General features: G+C 34.0%; 1 protein-coding gene across 3 annotated transcripts in view; it reads left to right on the top strand.

Moving 5' to 3' along the window:
* Positions 1 to 22,296, top strand: part of VPS13A (vacuolar protein sorting 13 homolog A) — a 268,740-nt gene that overhangs the window by 98,263 nt on the left and 148,181 nt on the right. For all 3 annotated transcript variants that reach the window (XM_043890712.1, XM_043890713.1, XM_043890714.1), the window contains exons 24-31: positions 4,994 to 5,075; positions 6,575 to 6,729; positions 7,214 to 7,370; positions 11,541 to 11,620; positions 13,652 to 13,717; positions 13,914 to 14,067; positions 15,235 to 15,351; positions 15,432 to 15,535. In XM_043890712.1, coding sequence (XP_043746647.1) covers positions 4,994 to 5,075; positions 6,575 to 6,729; positions 7,214 to 7,370; positions 11,541 to 11,620; positions 13,652 to 13,717; positions 13,914 to 14,067; positions 15,235 to 15,351; positions 15,432 to 15,535 — 915 coding nt within the window. The remainder of the gene's footprint in view (positions 1 to 4,993; positions 5,076 to 6,574; positions 6,730 to 7,213; positions 7,371 to 11,540; positions 11,621 to 13,651; positions 13,718 to 13,913; positions 14,068 to 15,234; positions 15,352 to 15,431; positions 15,536 to 22,296) is intronic.

A 22,296-nucleotide genomic window follows, 5' to 3' on the forward strand; every position in this document is an offset into this window, starting at 1 on the left:
AAACTTGAAGAAGTAGATTTTACAAGTTAGATATAGCATGATCCTAAAATAAGGAATTTTGTATTTTCATCTGCCTTTTTCTGATGTCTCTTGTTGACTTACATTTGATTTTCTCTCGTGTTTGTCATTATTGAACTATGTCAGATGTTCGTTTGATGCTTGTGCTCTGCCTATAGTGTACAAATTGAGTTAAACAGATACAAGTCTTATCCTTTAGGAATTTTGCAGTTCAGTAAGAATACAGAGATAAAGCTGAGGACAGAGACATCTGTACAGATACCAGATACATAAGTAAAATATTAAGCATTAAAGTCATTACTGATTAGGAAACTTTTTCTTCCAATTTCTATTTGTTTCTTGTTTTTATATATTTTTTGTTTTATATTTTCTCTGTTGTTGCTTAGTCACGTCTGACTCTGACTCTATGGACTGTATAGCCTGCCAGCTTCTCTGCCCATGGGATTTCCCAGGCAAGAATACTGGAGTGGGTTGCTGTTTTCTTCTACTATGTCAGTTACATTTAACATCCTGAATTGATAAAACTGTGTTTTGAATTAGTACCAATGTAACTGCAGAGCAACCAGAAACTTGTACAGCTTTGTACTTCCTGTGGTGGTGTCACAAGTTCCGTATTATACGTTGTGTATTCAGTAGTGTCGTTATAATTATTCTTATGGTTTTCTTTTAAGTGTATAGGAAATTTTTAAAAAAGTGACTCTGAGCTAAGAATACAACATCTCCTTATTTATTTACCCATGTAATTATATGTGCTGGAGATTTCTTCTTTATATAGCTTTGAGTTACTATCTAGTATTCTTTTCCTTACCTAAAGGGCTCTGGCAAAGATTTCTTATTGGGCAAGTATAGTGATGATACACTCCTTATGTTGTTGTTGTTTGTCTGGAAATATCTTAATTTCTCTCTCATTTTGAAGGATAGTTTTGCCAGACACATCCTTGGTGTCAAATATGACTTTCCATTACCTTTTGACCTTCATGGTTTCTGGTAAGAAATTAGCTGTTAGTAATTTATTGAGAGTTTTAACATGGACAGCTCACTTCTCTTGTTGCTTGCAAGTTTCTTACTTTGTCTTTCAACTGTTCGATGATAGTATGTTTTGGAGTGGATGTATTTGAATATATGTCACTTTCAGTTATTAAACTTAGACTTTTTAGGTTCATGTATGTGCTCTGCTCAGTTGCCCAGTTGTGTCCAGCTCTTTGCAGCTCCATGAGCTGTAGCCTGCCAGGCTCCTCTGTCCCAGTTTTTCATCATATTTGGGCACATTTTTGGTAATTATTTTTTCAGATATGCTTTCTTGCCCTCTCTTCATCCTGTTTCTTGCTGGTGTTCTCATAATGCATGCATCACCTTACATTATGGTATCTCACAGGCACCCTTAGGTTGTGTTCATTTTTCTTTATCCTTTGTTTCTTTCTTTTTTTCTTTAATAATTTTGACTGATGTGTGTACCTGTTTACTGCTAGCTCAACTCTGCTTTTGAAATTCTCTAATGTATTTTTTCTTTCAGTTATTGTAGTCTGGAACTTGTTCAGTTTCTTTTTATAATTTCTATCTCTTAGTTGATACTTTCCTTGTTGTAACATTCACCTGGTTTACTTTGTCACTTTCTCAATGGCTCTTTTTAGCTCTCTGAGCACATTTTAGACAATTTATTTAAAGTTTTTTTTTCCCCCCCAGTAAATCTGATGCCTTTGCTTCTGCTTGAACTGTGTCTGCTCTTTTCCTCTGTGCATAGGCCACACTTTTGTTTCTTTGCATCTGTTCTCCTGCTGTTGTAACTAGATAGAGGAATTATGAGGAAATTACAGATGTATATATTCATTAACATAGATTTAAAATATTAATACTTAGCAAATATTACAGTCAAATAGTATGATATTTTAAAAAGATTAGACACTATAATACTCTAAAGCACCCAGGAAAGCATTTATCCCATGAAAGCAAAAATAGTTCACTGATCAGTGTTAAGTACACTTTATTGAATAAAGGATGAAAAATATATTGTTATTTCAGTAGACAAGGAAAAAGCATTGATAAGATCCAACAACCATTCATGATATCAAACTGAGAATATAAGGGCACCCTATCAATTTAGGAAACTAATATATGTTTAATTATAACTAATATAATATTTAATTTGAAAAAGACTGAGTGCTTCCCCTGTAATATCAGGAACAGTGCAGGAGTGAGGGCTCTTGTTACTACTTCTATTCAGATTCATACTGAGGATTCTAGCTTCTGCAGTAACTTAAGAGAAATAATGACAGGATGGAAAGGGAAAAGTAAGACTGTTTCCTGATGATATGATCATTTATGCGAAAAGTCCTAAGGAGTGTAGAAAAATAAACTAGCAATAGTGAATTTGTCACGGTTGCAGTCTATATCATCAGTGTAAATAGTAAATTGTTTCTAAAAATCAAATTAAGAAAAATATTCCTTTCATAATAATATTAGAAAATAAATAATTAGGAAAAGTGTAGCAAAAGAATATAAGACCTATGAATCTAAAACTACAGGACATTTCTATAAGAAATTGACCATGACCTAAATAAGTGAAATGATACAGCTAAGAGTTGGAGGACTGACCCTCTTAAAATGACAGTTCTCTCAAAACCCTATAGATTTCTCACAGTCCCAATCTAAATACCAGATTTTTTTTTTTTTTGGAAGTTAGCAAGTTTATTATAATACACGTATGGAAATAAATGAACATATGTTGGCCAAAAAATTTGCATAAGAATAACATTGGTGGGTTTCTAATATTTGATTTCAAGGCTTATTTTATAGCTCGTTTATTCAGGAAAGTGTTGTTTCAGTGTAAGAATAGACATAAAGATAACTAAAGTAGAATAGAATTCAGAAATAAATTCACAATATGGTTAATATATATATTTTATTTCTTAGTTTCCAGTGCAACTAAGTAAGCTAGTCTTTTCAACAGTTGTTCTAAAATAATTAGATTTCCATGGGGGGAAAAAAGTGAACATCAACCTGTAACATATACCATACATGGAATTTAACCTGCAGTGGAACAGAGACTTAAATGTAAATGCCCAAGGGTATAAAGTTTGAAAACCTTCAAAAACAGAGAAAATCTTTGAGTTCTTTTGCTGGATAAAAGTGTCTTGGGATAAATAGGTACAAATACAGGAGAAAAAAAATAAATTATACTTCATAGACATTAAAATTTTCTGCCTTTTGAATGATACTGTTAATAAGGAAAAAAGGCTGTCCATCCAATTGGGAAAAATATTGGCAACCCGTACAGCTTAGAAAAGCTGTTAGTCGCTAAGTCGAATCGACTCTGCAACGCCATGGACTGTAGCCCTGTAGGTTCCTCTGTCCATCGGATTCTCCAGGCAAGAATACTGGAGTGGGTTGCCATTCCCTTCTGCAGGGGATCTTCCCAAACCAGGGATTGAACCTGGGTCTCCTGCATTGCAGGCAGACTCTTTACCACAAGTCAGCCACAGGGAAAGACTATCCAAAATATGTAAGGAGACCAGGAATCCAATAAGAAATGAGCAAACAGACAAGAAAGATGTTTAGTTTTATTATTCACCTCATAAAGCAAAATCTTTAATGAATGTAGTGTAAAAAACTTCAAAACAATATTGAAATTGGGGGCAGGATAGTTGTTGCTTTTTGGAGGTGTGCCTGATGATTGAGGACCCTGAGGCAGCTTCTGAGTTGCTGATAATATTCTGTTCCTGGATCTGAATTTTGGGTGCATGGATGTGTTTTCTTTTTGAAATTTAGTTTTTATACTCAAATTACAAACTCATACGCAGTAGATTATATTTCAGTAAAAATGTTTCCGCCAAATGAATAGGATTCTGAGAAGCAGAAACACAATCCATGAACCTATGATATGTGTAACTATATTTGTGAAATTCTAATTAAAACTAGGGTGAAAATGCCAGTAAGATTATGTCTGAGAATGCTGAATGTTAATGAGGAAGTGGAGACATACAAACACTGATCCACTGATGACATCAGATAATGTCTTATAAACACTTGTGAAAACATATTGATAGTACCATTAAAGTGAATATATAAAATTCCACTCTGATACATACATAATAGAAAATCTTGCATTTGAGCCCGTGTGTTACAGGATAGGATGCTTATACTGGTAATGTGAGTAAAAGCAAAAATCTCTAAACAGTACAAATATTTACCAACATTGTAATGGACAAATAACTAGTGGTTTATATTCGTCAATGTATAGCAGTAAGAATGAGAAAAGTATCAATATGGATAAAATTTAAAGAATATTTTGTTGAGACAGTTTCACAGGAAATTGTATGCAATATTATTGCCTCTTTCTGAGTTTAGAAAGAAGCAGGTTAAATAATATTTTACTTATAAAATCAGTCATAGAAGGTTAAAAACAAGTAAATAGAATAAATCAATTTTAGGGAATGTGATCAAGAAAGTAGCACATAAGATGCTTCTAGGTATCTGGTACTATTTTGGTTTTTGGCCTGGATGGAAGATTCAGGGTTATCTTTTATTATTATCATTTTCAAATGAATTACGTTTTTTTGGTATGCTCTACTTGGCACAGGACAGTAGAAAAGTAATTTACTAAAATATCTTTAAAAAATTAAAAATAAAAGTACAAGCTCCCTAACTACAGAAGCTTTAAATTTTGAGAATTTGGTTGTTTCCTGTGGATGCCATAGAGGTGGTTTCCTTTATTTAGTAAGATGTTGAGATATAGCTAAGATTTCTTCCTACACAAAGTCTGTCAACAAGGAAATGATTATAACAGTTGTGAAATTTATATTTAGCCTTAAATTGTAAAAATACTTCTTTAAATTTACATTTACAAATTTTCTAGTTCAGACTGGAATTTTTCCAGTTAATTCAGATTTAGGTGTCTGTGTGTTTGTTGTCACAGTTGTCCTAGAACTTAAAATAAAAGTCTGTTTGCCAATTGAGAGTGGATTAACTTTTCTTCCAGGTTCAAAGATCCACTTCTTTGGGAACATCACAGATGTCACAGAAGAAATTTCCTCTTTTGGAAATTCCATGTGTTGAAGATGGTAAAATGAAGCTACTTTAGGAAATTTTCCTTGTTATAAATTGATTATAAAAATAATTTTCATTTGCATAAAAAATTTCAGGCAATAGTAGATATGCATGTTATCTAGAAAATTTCACTTAAATTCCTTTTGCAGTGGGATTTTCTGGAGAGAGTAGCATGGAAGCATATGCACTACCATGTGTAAAATAGGGAACCAAAAGGAATTTGCCGTATGACTCAGGGAACTCAAACTGGGGCTGTGTGACAACGTAGAGGGGTGGAAAGGGTGGGAGGGAGGTTAAAGACGGAGGGGACACATGTGTACCTGTGGCTGACTCATGTTGATGTGTGGCAGAGGCCAACACAGCATTGTGAAGAAATTTTCCTTCAACTAAAACTAAGCTTCGAAAAACAATTGAATCCCATAGTAACAAGGACCACTAGAAAGTTTTAATCTTCTCTATCTTATTGTGATCCAAGAGAACCCATGAAAGTTTATGTCTAATTTATAATCTGTTACTTAGCTTTTGGAGATCTTCATTATAGTAATTTTTTTTAACTTTTTACATTTTCTTTTTTGTTATTAAAGGAAAATAATCAAGCCTTAATATCTACATTCACCTATGAAGACCCGTAAATATTTTGTTATGAAATACAGGCTTTTTTGGCCATATTGGAAAGAAAAATAAATGTATTTTACTATTTTTAAGAGTTTAAAAATTGCTAAATGTTAAATAACAGATATTTCCATGTTGATCCTCAGTTTTCTAGAGAATGTTTACCTTTCTCTGTAGTGACCAGGATTGGTGGGAAGGGGAAGGAAATGTTTGTGAGATCATCTATCCTAAAATTCAATTTTATATTTTTGGGATATACTTAGATGGTTTTAGTTTCTCTTAAACCTTCTTTTAATAGTTTTACTGGATTTTGGACCCTTTAAAGTATGTTTTAAAAATTTATTATCATATATATATACATATGATATACATATCATATGTATATATCATATGTATACATATGTACAATTATATATATATATATATATATATGTGGCTATATAGTTGTGCATATGTGAAATAGTGCTTAATCTTAGTTTCTCTGTTTAAACCGCAGGGTCTACCCCCTGCTTTTAATGTTTCAGAGTTTGTAATTAAGTTCTGTTTTGCTCTCCAGATAGAGTGAGCATATTAGTATGTTCCTTTGAGTATTCATCATGTAGGTAGTAATTGGCCTTGGCATTTGCTATAAAATTTTTTGGGGCAGTTTTAGACTTACTGATTTTAAAGATGACGTTCATTAAGCTAAAGATTGCATTTTGTAATTTTCCATATGTTTTGTCATTAAGAATTTATTTTTGCAGCTATAATCTCTATATTGTTTTCTTTTTATTTCAACATTGCCTTCAGTTTTTTGAAGTAGTGTTGTAGTGTTCATATTTATTTCAGATAAATTATTTAAGTTTTATTATTAAATCAGTCCTATAGATTATTGACTTAAAAAATGTTCTGTGGTATTTAGATTCAGATGAGGAGTTTTTTGATGCACCATGTAGTCCGTTGGAAGAGCCTCTTCAATCTCCATCTAGCATTAAAAGTCCTCAACAGAAAAAGCTTCAGAAACCAGATTGTTTTAAAAATATGATTGAGTATAAAATAAGGTTTGAAGTGCCAGAGGTATGCATTATATGTACCATGGTAAAATTAGTATGGCTTATTTAAATTTTGGTCATTTCTGCTATTCACAGATTATATAGTCTTATTACTAATAGACATTGTTGTTTTAATCCTATTTAAGCTCAATCTAGATGTTACTTTGTGATTCTCCTTCCCTTTTGAAGATTAATTTCCTTAATAATTAAAGATTTTGCTGCCCTCACCTTCTGAGAGGGACCACATTCTGCCTGTGGAAAGTTTAAATAAATCCTCCTTCACTAAAAAAAAAAAAGAATTAACAGTTTACTTGTATTTTATTATTCAGTATATATTTATTTAAAATAATTTGCCTAGTGCATGTATTTTATATGTATAAGATCTCTCCTAAATTTAAATATATATCATTTATACCATATGTATACCTCACATATCCGTATATGACCATGATCTGCATAAATATTTTTGTGTGTGTTAGATAGTTGTTTCTTTTTTCTTTCTTTTCTAGGTTTTGATTCAGTTCTGTCACCTTGTTGGAGATTGTGAACTACCTGTGGTAGAAATTAATGTCTTAGGATTGGGCACAGATATTGAGCTTAGAACATTTGATTTGAAAGCAAATGCGTTTTTGAAAGAGGTCTGCTTAAAATGTCCAGATTATTTTGGTAAGTATCTCTGTTTTTAAAAATAATTCAGTTCAGTTCAGTTGCTCAGTCATGTCTGACTCCTTGCGACCCCATGGACTGCAGCATGCCAGGCCTCCCTGTCCACTGCCAACTCCTGGAATTTACTTAAGCTCATGTCCATTGAGTTGGTGATGCCATCCAGCCATCTTATCCTTTGTCGTCCCCTTCTCCTCCTGCCTTCAGTCTTTCCCAGCATCAGGGTCTTTTCAGATGAGTCAGTTCTTCGCATCAGGTGGCCAGAGTATTGGAGTTTCAGCTTCAACATCAGTCCTTCCAATGAGTATTCAGCACTGATTTTCTTTAGGATGGACTGGTTGGATCTCATTGCAGTCCAAGGGACTCTCAAGAGTTTTCTCCAACACCACAGTTCAAAAGCATCAATTCTTCAGTGCTCAGCTTTCTTTATAGTCCGGTTCTCACATCTGTACATGACTACTGGAAAAACCATAGCTTTGACTAGACAGACCCTTGTTGGCAAAGTAATGTCTCTGCTTTTTAATATGCTGTCTAGGTTGGTCATAACTTTCCTTCCAAGGAGTAAGCGTCTTTTAATTTCATAGCTACAATCACCATCTGCAGTGATTTTGGAGCCCAAAAAATAAAGTCTGTCAGTGTTTGCCTTGTTTACCCATCTATGTGCCATGAAGTGATGGGACTGGATGCCATGATCTTAGTTTTCTGAATGTTGAGTTTTAAGCCAACTTTTTCACTCTCCTCTTTCATTTTCATTAAGAGGCTCTTTAGTTCTTCTTTGCTTTCTGCCATAAGAGTGGTGTCATCTGCATATCTGAGGTTAATTTAAAAAATTAATTTTACAATTTGATTAGCTTCTAGATATAAATTCTCTAGACATGTAGTCACTACCTTTGATATTATCAAAGAAATATTATGAGTTAGTCTTCAACTTTCATATTATACTTTATCTAAGGGGTAGGCTAGAGGGTTATGAAGATAACTTTTCTCATTAAGAAAAATAGTTTAATTTTAAATCTACTTAATGAATACTAAAATACTGAAATAGTTTTCTATTGATATTACAACAGTTTACCACAAATTTATTAAATTTGTGTAATTTAGATGTCTGACAGAAGTCTCAACAGGCAAAAGTCAAGCTATTAACAGGACTTCTGTTTTGGAGGCTGTAGGGGAAGATCTGTTTTCTTCTTCATTCAGGTGTTGGCAGGATCAGTTTTATCTGATTTGAGTCTGTTTTCTTACTGCTTATAAGGTGTAGATTGGGCTTAGTTCCTATAGGCCTCTCTGAATCCTTGCAAATAATTTTTTGTATCCCAGAACCATTATGAGGTGTTAGATCCTTCTTATGTTGTAATCTCGCTAACCTTTTCTTCCGCATTTTCTTCTGCTCTAAAAACTAAGGTAATTAAGATTGAGTGCATCTGGACAATCAAAAATCATTTCTCCTTAATCTTGACCTTAATCACCTCTGTAATGTTACATTTACCATATGAGATAACATATTCTAGGATTTGGAGGAATTAGAGCATGGACATTTCATTTAATTCCAAGTGTTTTTAACTCTTCCTTCGAGATTTCTTTTTTGAGTCATGTGTTATTTAGAAATGTGTTGTTTATTTTCCAAATATTTTGGAATTTTCCAACTAGTTTTCTGTTACTGATTTCTGTTTTCATTCTTCTGTGGTCTGAAGGCAGACCTTGTATGATTTCTGTTTTTAAAACTTGCTAAGGTGTATTCTGTGGCTCAGAATGTGGTTAATCTTGGTGAATATTCCATGTGAGCTTAACAAGAATGAATATTATGCTCTTGTTGGATGAAGTAGTCTCTAGACGTCCATTACCTCCAGTTGTTTGATGGTGTTACTGAGCTCAACTGTGTCCTCATATATATATATATATTTTATATATATATATATTTTTCATTTCTGATAGAGTATGAAGTGTTCTAATAATGTAGTGGGTTCATCTGTTTCTCTTTTCATTATGATCATTTTTTCCTTTCTATTGTTCAATAAGTACACCTTAAGGATTGTTGTGTTCTCATGGAAAATTGACTACTTTATCATTATTTAATGCCTTTCTTTATGAAGTCTGCTCTGTCTGAAAATTAACGTAACTATCCTTGCTTTCTTCTTTTTAGTGTTAGCATAATGTATTTTTCAACATCTGTTTACTTTCAAAGTATACATACTTTTGTATTTAAAGTGGGTTTTTAGCAGACAGTATATTCTTGGGTCTTATTTTTTTTGATTCATGTTGGAAATTGGTGTCTTTTACTTGGTGCATTTAGACCATTGATGTTCAAAGTGATTAATGAAACAGTTGGCTTAATTTTTTTTTTGAACTTAAAATTAACAAGGCTTTACTTTTAGTTTTGAAACTGCACAAATATATTTTATTTGCATGTGTATAAAAGTACGTTATTCTTGGCTGTCCTGGAACCAGTGTTTTTTGTTGGGTTTTTTTTTTTTAATTTTTATAGTTAAAAAAATTTTTTTTGTCGGGGGGGAGCTGGGCATGGCCTTGTGGCTTTTAGGATGTTAGTTCCCTGACCAGGGATCAAAACCTGGGCCCTGACAGTGAAAGTGTTGAAGTTCTAATCACTGGACTGCCAGGAAATTCCCTTTTGATTGTTAGCTTTTTTTTTTTTTTTTTAAATGTTTATAAGTTATTTAAGTTTTAAATGGGACCTATCCTATGAAATCCTTTGAACTCATTTAGAGGTTCCCCCCGCTACCCTGCGGTAAACTGAGATACTAAAATAAGGGAGTTAAAAACTTAAGCTGAACTCTCTGTGGGAATAAGAAAGGTGAGGAATATGCTTATATACGTATCAAGGATTTGAGAATGTCCTCTTCTCTGGGAACTCATTCTCAGACAAAAGATATCGTTAACTGGTATAACGAAACTTTCCCTTTTTTGTGAGACCTGGATTGTGATCTCTGTATGTTGGGAAGCAGATTAAGTATTGTGGCCTGAAAACTTAGTCATTGGAAATGATTTACACATTTTTAATTCCATACTCTACACTTGTTCTGTGGCCCTTTACAACTTGCATCTGGTGAATTGTGTTATGATTATCTCTTCTTGAAAAAATTATCATACATGCAAGAAACAGAATTCTGCCTTATTATGCTTTTTACATCAAGAAAGTTTGCTCTGACAGTTGGAAAGAAAAGTGAGCCAACTTGATAGTGCTTTCCAGTAATCCAGAAGTATTACAGAAGTTATTAATATTTATTTTTTTATAATTTTTTGTTTCCCTAAGAGCAAAGGGTAAGAAAACCCTTGCATACATAATACAGGATATACAACTAACAGTTTACCTGTTTTTGTAATACATTTGCTTATGTTTTCTTAGAAAGAGTAGGAAGAAGCAAATACAATATTCTTACACAAAGTAAATGGTCAGTAAATAGTTGTTCAGAGAATGAATGAACGTGTGAAAAAGTGGGGACCTTTTTAAGGAGGAAATGTGATTAGCATGTACAGTAGAAGGCTAGCTCAAGTACTAATAAACTTAAATCTGGAGGGTTCTGTGGAGATACACTGTATTTTTTCCGTCAAGAGTAGTATGACTGGTTTGTACTCCTATCTTCCAGTATCTTGTTATTGATTTCAAAGGCATAAGTTGACACAAAATACTCTTCTTCAGCAGTTTGCTTGATTATTTTCTTAGATTTTAAGCAGAAGCAACAATATAATTTGTAAAGACTGATAATATGGTACTCAGGTTTATTTTAATCTAAACTAATACACAGAACAGCTCATTTCTCACCATCTGATGTTTTTTGTATACAGTTGTTTTTGGAGATTCTGACTATTTTTGTGATTCAGGACCAGCATCACTTCATGTCCTTTTATTGTTCCTCATAAACATTGTTTTCTCTATCTGATTGCTACTTTTTCTTTCTTAACTTCGTATCTAAGTTTAGAAAGGTAAGATAAGAATCTTTTGCAATGTGGCATAAGAAAAGGGAATCATGAGATGAAATTACATTTGTAGAGTTTAAAATAAAGGAAGAAAGACCACCTGATTTGAGGAATACAGAGATCAGAGTTCAGAACTGATACAGGAAATACTTCTTTTCCAATTCTATAGTTGTTAATATTTCCTGCATTTATTTCCCATTAGTTTTTCTATGAAAGAATAATTTGAGAAATTATTTTTAGATGAAAACAAGAAACCAGTTTATTTGATTACAACACTGGATAACACAATGGAAGATCTCTTAACACTGGAATATGTGAAGGTAAGTAGTTTGATTTATATACTTGCTATGGTAAGCAAGTGGTGCTCGTGGTAAAGAACCTGCCTGCCAGTGCAGGAGACTTAAGAGATGTGGGGTTGATCCCTGAGTCAGGAAGATGGCCTGGAGGAAGGCATGGCAACCCACTCCAGTATTTCTGCCTGGAGAATCCCGTGGACAGAGGAGCCTGGTGGGCTACGGTCCATAGGGTCTCAAAGAGTCGGACACGACTAAGCGACTTACCTCGCGTGCAGGCATGGTAAGCATGCTGCTGAGATATTTAAATCAGGTTCTATAAGTTTAGAAATACTCAGTTTAATCTCCATCCTGATGTGATCACTTTATCTCCTAAAACTTTAAGATGTTTTATTTTGTTATCCTCTATTAGATAACTCATGATTTATAAACACTTAATGTAGCAGGACAATAAGCAGCCCACTTTCTAAGTAGAAATGACCTGCAGTTTGACTGTTTCCCCCCCATCAGGGAATCTACAGACTTTTTAACCTTGATGAGATTTATTGTGGTATACTATAAAAGATGAAGCTTTCACTTGATTTCCCACGAGAGTTTGAAGTTACCTAATTTTCCTGCTGTCAGTGGCTCCAGTCCTTTTCTGTGATAACCAAGTCATCATTTATTAAATATTCATGTCTACTGTCATCTACATATGATTTTGCCTTTGTTTTCATTGACCTGTCTTTATATAAGTGCCACATTATTTTAATAATTATAGTATTTTATGGTAAGAATAATGTTCAATAAGCATTATATAATTTTTAAGACCATTTTTTACTATTACTGTTGCAGCTTTTACTATTTTTACATTTTTTATTTTATTTTATTTTACATTTTACTTTTTTATTTTTTATTTTATTTTTAAATTTTATTTTTATTTTTTATAAAATAAAATTATTAAAAATATTTTTATTTATTTTATTTTTATTTTTAATTTTTATTTTATTTTATTTTACATTTTATTATTTTATTATTTATTTATTTTACTTTTTTTACATTTTACTATTTATTATTTTTAATATTATTGTTGCAGTTTTTAGTGTTTGTATTGTTTATGAATTAAACAACTTTTATATTATCAATATAAAAATGTTCCAGATCTAAATATAACACAGAATATTTGATACCTGGTGGACTATTCTGTCAAAATTTTGTTTTAACATTCAGGAAGATTTGGGAAGGACCTTACAAAGTTGTGGATGATTAAATGATTGTCCTCTACGTGTGATAATATCTAAATTTCCACTCTTTTTTTTTTTTGTGGGAATTTTTTTCTTTTTTTAAATTTACTTTTTAGTTGGAAGAAAATTGCTTTACGATGTTGTGATGGTTTCAGTCATACAACACCACAGACCAGCCATAATTGTACATTTACCACCTCCCTTCTGAGCCTCCCTCCCGTCCCCCCAGCCCGCCCCTCGCAGTCCTCACAGAATCCTGGCTGGGCTCCCTGTGTTACATAGCAGCTTCACACCAGCTGTCTGTCTTGCACGTGGTAGTGTATATATGTCTATGCTACTTTCTCCATTTGTCCCACTTTTTCCTTCCCCCACTGTGTCTGCAAGTCCATTCTCTAGATCTTTGTGTCCGTTCCTTCCCTGCAGATAGATTTATCAATATCATTTTTCTAGATTCCATATATATGCGTTAATATATAATATTTGTTTTTTTCTTTCTGACTTCACTCTGTATAACAGGCTCTAGGTTCATCCACCTCAGTAGAACTGACTGAAATTTGTTCTTTTTTATGATGAATATTTCATTATATGTATGTACCATATCTTTATCTAAATTTCTATTTTTGGTAATAAGCAAGATAGTATGTAGCACATTTACTGAATACTTGCTCTATAATTACCAAGTTTCTTTTGTTCTGGTGAAGCAGTTTTTAAGTAATTATATGTATATAAATAGCTCAAAGCATTATATAAATGCGTATTAGGACTATTGTGTAATTGTATGTGCAATTGTGTTCCTATGATAATCTAACAGATTTGTATTTCTCACTTTGTGTAGGTTGAAAATAATTTACCTGCAACAGTATTGAAGAATGCTTATAACAGTGTTGTGCAACTGATAAAGGTATAAGTGAATAATAATTTATTTTTTAGTTAGATACTGTATTTCTAAGCAAATGTATTATAAAAATTTTAACTGGAACTGTAAGATCCTTGAGGATAAAAATTAACTATTATAAATTGTATCCTTTATGCCACAAAGAACATAGAACAGGGAAACGAATATTTGTTGTGTTACTAAAATCAGTTTTGTTCTTTAGGTGAATTTTTCCTCTTTGGATATTCATTTACATACTGATGCACTTCTGAATACAATAAATTATTTTAATAATATCCTTCCATATTTGGAGGAGAAACCAGCCCTGGTGCATGTTGTGGAGACTGAAGACAAAGGGGAGGTTATTAAAAAAATACGTATGTTTCTTTAAAATTCAACTTCAAATTTTTACCAAGTAGATCAATAAATTTTGATTCTTGGCTTATTATTATCTTACGATATTGACTTCAGAATTCTGTTGCCTAGATTAATATCTGAAAAGATTCATTATGTACCAAGTTAATTTTAAAAAATGTTAGTAAAGTGATTATTGCTAAAGAAAGTAGCTTTTATTTATCTAGTCATTCATTTTAGTTGATTCTGTCCATGGGATTCTCCAGGCAAGAATCCTGGAGTGGGTTGCCATGCTCTTCTCCAGGGAATCTTCCTGACCCAGGGATCAAATCTGCATCTCTTCCATCTCCTGCATTGGCAGGCGGGTTCTTGACCACTGGTGCCACCTGAAAATTATAAATTTAATGTAGTTAAACCCTGCTATCTAGGTTGGTCATAACTGTCCTTCCATGAGTAAGCATCTTTTAATTTTATGGCTGCAATCACCATCCGTAGTGATTTTGGAGCCCTGAAAAATAAAGTCAGTCACTGTTTCCACTGTTTCCCCAACTATTTGCCATGAATTTAAAACCCTAATTCTGGGAAAGATTGAAGCAAGGAGGAGAAGGGGTTGACAGAGGATGAGATGATTGGATGGCATCACCAGCTCAATGGACATTAGTTTGCACAAACTCCAGGAGGTGGTGAAGGAAAGGGAAATCTAGCGTGCTGCAGTTTATGGGGTCTCAAAGAGCCGGAAACGACTGAATGACTGAACAACAAAATATTATTTTAGATTAGAAACATAGGACTAACAATTTCAATAATATGAGTGTATATTTTTAAACCAAGTGCTATTTTTAAGCAGTCAAAAGTTACAAGTTGGATAATAACGAGTATCACCTTATTATCAGTAAATTGCCAAAGATTGACTTTACAGCTACAACTTGGTTTCAAATGTTATTCTCATCTAGAACTATTTTGTTTTGTCTCTTTGTTTGCATTTGTTTGGCTTTGGTTTCATTGGATTTGATTGTTTTTTTAGAATTCATAACTTAATAGGTAACATATTATTGCTTGCTTTCAATTTGCAAATCAGATGTTCCTCTAGTATTCACATTATTGTTGTGATTTCAGTTACTTTATAAACGTAGTAAGATAACTACTAAAAATTTTGTCTTATGTTTTACAATACGAGTTTCTTTTTGCAGCTTTAAAATCATCCAAGAATGAAGACACTATTACCTTGCAGATTTTAGCAGAATTATCATGTTTACAGATCTTTATTCAAGATCAGAAACGTAACATTTCAGAAATTAAGATAGAAGGTAACAAGATTTGATAAAAAGTGAGTTCAGAACTACTAAATGAAGGAAAAGGAATTGAATGATTCTTTTTTTCCCCTTAGGGCTTGATTGTGAAATCATTATGAGGCCATTAGTGACTGAAACAAATGCAAACCTAAGGAATATAATTGTTCTGGATTCTGATGTAACAGCTGTATACAAAAAGGTATGAACATGTTTCTATTAATTAACATTATTAAATATGGTTGTCCTTTAAGATTAGTCATCAGTTCAGTTCAGTTCAGTCGCTCAGTCGTGTCCAACTCTTTGCGACCCCGTGAACCGCAGCACGCCAGGCCTCCCTGTCCATCGCCAACTCCCAGAGTCCGCCCAAACCATGTCCTTTGAGTCGGTGATGCCATCTAACCATCTCATCCTATGTCGTCCCATTCTCCTCCTGCCCTCAGTCTATCCCAGCATCGGGGTCTTTTAGAATGAGTCACCTCTTCACATCAGGTGGCCAAAGTATTGGAGTTTTAGCTTCAACATCTGTCCTTCCAATGAACACCCAGGACTGATCTCCTTTAGGATGGACTGGTTGGATCTCCCTGCAGTCCAAGAGACTCTCAAGAGTCTTCTCCAACACCACAGTTCAAAAGCATCAATTCTTCGGCACTCAGCTTTCTTTATAGTCCAACTCTCACATCCATACATGACCACTGGGAAAACCATAGCCTTGACTAGATGGACCTTTGTTGGCAAAGTAATGTCTCTGCTTCTTAATATGCTGTCCAGGTCAGTCATAACTTTCCTTCCAAGGAGTAAGCGTCTTTTAATTTTATGGCTGCAATCACCATCCGCAGTGATTTTGGAGCCCTGAAAAATAAAGTCAGTCACTGTTTCCACTGTTTCCCCAACTATTTGCCATGAAGTGATGGGACCGGATTCCATGATCTTAGTTTTCTGAATGTTGAGCTTTAAGCCAACTTTTTTTTTTTAACCCTCCTCTTTCACCTTCATCAAGAGGCTGTTTAGTTCTTCTTCTCTTTTTGCCATAAGGGTGGTGTCATCTGCATATCTGAGGTTATTGATATTTCTCCTGGCAGTCTTAATTCCAGCTTGTGCTTCCTCCAGCCCAGCGTTTCTCATGATGTACTCTGCATATAAGTTAAACAAGCAGGGTGACAGTATACAGCCTTGACGTACTCCTTTTCCTATTAGGAACCAGTGTGTTGTTCCATGTCTAGTTCTAACTGTTGCTTCCTCACCTGCATACAGATTTCTCAAGAGGCAGGTCAGGTGGTCTGGTATTCCCATCTCTTTCGGAATTTTCCACAGTTTCTTGTGATCCACACAAAGACTTTGGCATAGTCAATAGAGCAGAAATAGATGTTTTTCTGGAACTCTCTTGCTTTTTTGATGATCCAGCGGATGTTAGCAATTTGATCTCTGGTCCCTCTGCCTTTTCTAAAACCAGCTTGAACCTCTGGAAGTTCATGGTTCACGTGTTGCTGAAGCCTGGCTTGGAGAATTTTAAGCATCACTTTACGAGCCTGTGAGATGAGTGCAATCGTGCGGTAGTTTGAGCATTCTTTGGCATTGCCTTTCTTTGGGATTGGAATGAAAACTGACCTATTCTAGTCCTGTGGCCACTGCTGAGTTTTCCAAATATGCTGGCATATTGAGTGCAGCACTTTCACAGCATCATCTTTCAGGATTTGAAATAGCTCAACTGGAATTCTATCACCTCCACTAGATTTGTTTCTAGTGATGCTTCCTAAGGCCCACTTGATTTCACAATCCAGGAATGTCTGGCTGTAGGTGAATGATCGCACCATCGTGATTATCTGGGCTTTGAAGATCTTTTTTGTACAGTTCTTTTGTGTATTCTTGCCACCTCTTCTTAATATTTTGCTTCTGTTAGGTCCCTACCATTTCTGTCCTTTATTGAGCCCATCTTTGCATAAAATGTTCCCCTGGTATCTCTAATTTTCTTGAAGAGATCTCTAGTCTTTCCCATTCTATTGCTTTCCTCTATTTCTTTTCATTGATCGCTGAGGAATGTTTTCTTATCTCTTCTTGCTATTATTTGCAGCTCTACATGGGTATATCTTTCCTTTTCTCCTTTGCTTTTCGCTTCCCTTCTTTTCACAGCTATTTGTAAGATTAGTCATAGGTGTAAATTAAAGAGCTGTTGGATTTTAACAGTGTGTCTTATTGGGTCCATAGGTTTTGAAATTAGGCATAATTGGGTTCTTATTTTAGCCTTGCTCTTCAGTAGTTGTGTGGCCTCATCTCAGAATCTTTGTTTATTTGTAAAATGAGGTTAAGTATCTCATAAATGAAATTAGTACAGATAATATTCCTGGAACTCAAGTGTTGGGGATTGTTGGAGGGTGGGTTGGCTAGTAGCAAGTGGCCTTTTTACTTATTATCTTTCCTCTATCTTGAAATACTGTGAACTTTATTATGCATTTTAGATTTCAGACCAGAGGGTATGAAATCAGATTGAATAATAAGATTTTTCAAAGTTCATTTTCATGGATGCTTAACTAACATAGCATTTTAATGTTAGAAGTCCTTTAAACTATGTGGCTAGTGTTTGAAAGATAAGTCCTTTGTTACTGGGTGCAAGAGAGTAAGGTTCTTAGATTAGACACTGTTGTGGAATTGTATAGGTGACTTTTGATCAAGGGCGTCTGTGTGAGGTGGTATGTTTAAAAGAGTGAAGAGAATATCAAGTAGTAGGATTAGAAAAGGCTGAGGTACTTGTTGAGTCAGGAAGTCAAAGTTTGGAATATGACAGGAGGAAAGAAAATAGATATGTCAGCTTATTAGCAAATAATATGGATGAGATGACCTGATTTATATGTTAAATAAAAATTCTTATTCCTTACATTTCTTATTTGTTAGCATGGAATAACAAGCATCCCCCAAACATCACAGGTGCATGGCTCATAGGTATAAAGATCAAGACATTTTTTAGAAGCCGTGGTTTAATTTGCTTCCATTGCTTTTATTTGAAAGAAAAATTATATTACTAGAGCACTGAGGAAAGCATATTGTCCTTTTTATTTATCCTGTTTAGCAAATAAAGCTAATGTAATGAATCTACTAAAAGACATTTAGGTAGTTAGAAATGGAACTAATACTCTAACCCAAGACGTGTACTTTTTTCCTTCTATAATTTTATTTCTAATGCATATTTAAGGTTAAAAATCCAACTTAAAAAAAGCTACAAAATGAAGTTTCTCACTTGTATCTTCTTGTCCTACCCCCATTTTCCTTTCCTTTTTTGTTAACTTTGATTCCAGTATATATTGTTATTTATTCATTGTTCTATTGATATTTGGTTTCTGTTGTTTTGTTTTATGAGCACTGCTTCTGTAGCTAGTCTTGCACATGTCTCCTGGTATATTCTTGGACATATCTCATGTAAGCATTTCCAGAGAATGTAAGTACATTTCATGTACTCCCAGGAGCCGTGGAAGAGAGATCTGGTATTTTATTTCAATGCCAGTGCTCGAAATTGTGTTAAGTTTTTGAAGATCTGGAGTATATAATATGGTGTTTTCAGTTTGTATTTTTCTTACCAGTGATGAAGTTGCATGTTTTTCATATATTTATAGACTATTTATGCTTGCTTTTCTATGAAATGTTTGTTAAACCCAGGTGCCAGCAAACTTTTTCTGTAAATAGCCAGATTGTCTTTTAGGCTTTGTGGGCCATGCAGTTTTGTTAAAACTCTTCAGCTCTGCTATTGTAATGTGAAAGTAGCCATAGGTAATGTATAAATGAATGGTTTGACTGTGTTCCAATAAAATTTTATTTTATGGATAATAAAATGAAAATTTCATATAACTTGCATGTGTCACAAAATATTACTATTATTTAGATTATTTTTAACTACTTAGAGATACGAAAATCATTCTTACCTAATCCTGCTGATGGTAGTTTGCTGAACCCTGATTTGATTTACCAATTTTGGGGGAAGGAATGTTCATTTTTTTCCTCATTGATTTGTAGGAAATCATTTAATATGGTCTGTATTATTCCTTGCTTAGTTTATTTTTGTTTCAAATAGTTACTCCCAGTTTGGTTATGATGTCTTTTGAGAAACAGAAGTTGTTAATTTTAATGAAGTTGAATTTTATCCTTTTTTGGTTTGAGAGTTTTACATTTTCTAAATCAGTTGGTTCTCTGAATTCATAAAGGTATTCCCCTCCGCCACCTTCTAAACGTTATATGATTTTGCCTTTCACTGTTACATCTTTCATCCTACTTGAAACTGATTTTTTTTAAAATATGATTGAGGCTGGAATCCAGTTTCACTTTTTTTAACATTGGCTTCTTTTTTCCTAGCATCATTTATTTAAATAGATGTCTTTTTTTTTTTTTTTTTTTTTTTACCATGTACAGCTGTTGTTCAGTTACTAAGTCATGTTTGATTCTGTGTGCGCAGCATGCCAGGCTTCCCTGCCTGGAGTTTGCTCATACTCATGTCCATTTAGTTGATGATACTATTCAAGCATCTCATCCTCTGTCATCCCCTTCCCCTCCACCTTCAATCCCAGCATGGGCATCTTTTCCAATGTGTTGGCTCTTTGCTTTAGGTGGCCAGACTATTGGAGCATCAGTCCTTCCAATAAATATTCAGGCTTGATTTCCTTTAGGATTGACTGGTTTGATCTCCTTGCAGTCCAAGGGACACTCAACAGTCTTCTCCAGCACCACAGTTTGAGAGCATTAATTCTTCGGTGCTCAGCCTTCTTTATGGTCCAGCTCTCACATCCATACGTGACTACTGAAAAACCATGGCTTTGACTGTAGGGGCCTTTGTCAGCAGGGTGATGTCTCTGCTTTTTATACTCTGTCTAGGTTGGTCATTGCTTTTCTTCCAAGGAGCAAGCGTCTTTTAATTTCATGGCTGCAGTCACCATCTGCAGTGATTTTGGAGCCTGATTGATAAGTTAAATTTCATTCAGTGAGATTCAGGGAGTTTGTTTTGTTTGTTTTGTGGGGGTTGGGGAAGACAAGAATACTTCATAGATTGTGTTGAATATCTTCAAAGGGTTCACATAGTTTGCTGTCTTTGTAATATTAAAAACCACCATTTCATTAAAGGGTTGCAAAATGATAATACTCTGATTCAGAATATTCAAAAAAATTTCTTCCTTATTAAATGGGAGTCTTCACCAGTCTTTCTGCTGACGTCTCCAAAATTTTAGCTACTCATAAATTTATTCCCCAGTAGATTTCTTAGGCAGGGCTTATAGTTGTAAGAACGATACTGCACGAATGTTTATATGTTGCATTACATTTATATTTGCAGGATACTCTGACTGGATTTTGATTCTTTAGCTTGCATTTTCTTTTCTAGATGATTTTAAGCATGTTATTCTATATCTTCTGGCCTAGTGTGAATGTTCAGTCAAATTGCTGCTGCTAATCCTGATGACAGTTTGGCTTTCTTTCTCTTAGAAGGACTTGGTAATTTTGCCTAAATATTCAGAGCTGATTGGAAGCTTTGTGTAGTCAGGACTTTGGCCAGGTGAACATCATTTGGACAGGTGAACATCATGGCAGATTGTAGGCAGTAATGCAGTGATTTTATAGCCTCAAAACTTGAGTATCTATAGAGTTTTTTGTTTGTTTGTTTTCTTTTTCTCTCGGGCCAGTCATTTTCCTTTTAGAAAAGTACTATAAGTATAGGCCTAATGGTGTAAGTTCAGGGAGCGAGTTGGATGAAGAATGAGGGGACCTTATGTTTCAAAATACAGGTTTTTACTTAAAATATCCATCTTTTAGTATGATCTTTTTATTTACCCCTTATCTATGTCTGTTGCCTCCTAGGCCATAATCTCTGCACTAAACACTATTTTATGAAAATTTCTTCTCTTCTATTGGACTCAAGGCGGGTAGTCCCAAGTCACTCATGTGACTTATGGAAGTTATTCTGCTTTTTATTGATTAATAGTATTAAAGATATTATAGTCTACCTTCTGATACTATTTCACTGCTTATGTAATATATCCTAGCAACACTACTGTCAGTTCCTTCTTTTGTTGCCTTTCACAGTGTTATTGTAATATGTTTTACTTTTGTGTATGCTGAAAGTTTGCAATGTATATGTACTGATTTGGGTTTATTTTTCTTTTAGAGAAATTAATTTTTTACAAGACATATACCTTCTTACCTTTATTCTAACCATTTCTGGAATTAATTTTTTCATGTAGCTTCAAAATTCTGTTATTTTTATTTCCACCTGAAGAAGTTAATGATTTCTTATAATGCACCTCTGCTAGTTATGAATTATCTCATCTTTTGTCAGGAAGGAGGGAACAGAACTAGGGGAAAAAGCACTTTTATTTCACCGTCATTATCTGAGTGATACTTCTGCTAGGTGTACATAATATCTTGTCTTTATCTGACTGCCTTCTGTGTTTGTGTATAGTGGGTCTATATATATGTAAGTATATATTCATATTTGTCCTGTTTGAATTTTTCTGAGCTTTTTGGATCTCTCTCTCAATATTTTTTTATGTCTTTTCAGGTAGTTCTTCCTACCTCCATCTCCCTCCTCCCTCACCTCCTTTTCCTCCTCCATTTTGTCCCTATTCTTCCTCTTGGGTTCCAAAAATTACTTTTAGATTCTCATTGGAGATCATCCCATGACCTTTAGATCCTCTGTTCTTTTCCCATTCTTTTCTCATTATGTTTGATTTGTATAATTTCTGTTGACCTATTTTTTAGTTCACTCATTGTGTCCTTGGCTCCATTGAATATAGTGATAAACCCACTTGAAAGTATTCTTCATCTGTTACCCTGTTTTTTAATCTTTAGTATTGACCTTTTTTTCTGTTTTCCATTTCTCGGCTCATATTCTTTAATCTGTTCTTTCATGTTTTCCATATTTTCCACTCAAAGCACTAGCCTTACTAATGATTATGATTAAAAATCCATTGGCTGAGTGTTTCAACATCTATG

This window comes from Cervus elaphus, chromosome 29, assembly GCF_910594005.1.
Source record: "Cervus elaphus chromosome 29, mCerEla1.1, whole genome shotgun sequence".
NCBI classification, from domain to species: Eukaryota; Metazoa; Chordata; class Mammalia; order Artiodactyla; family Cervidae; genus Cervus; species Cervus elaphus.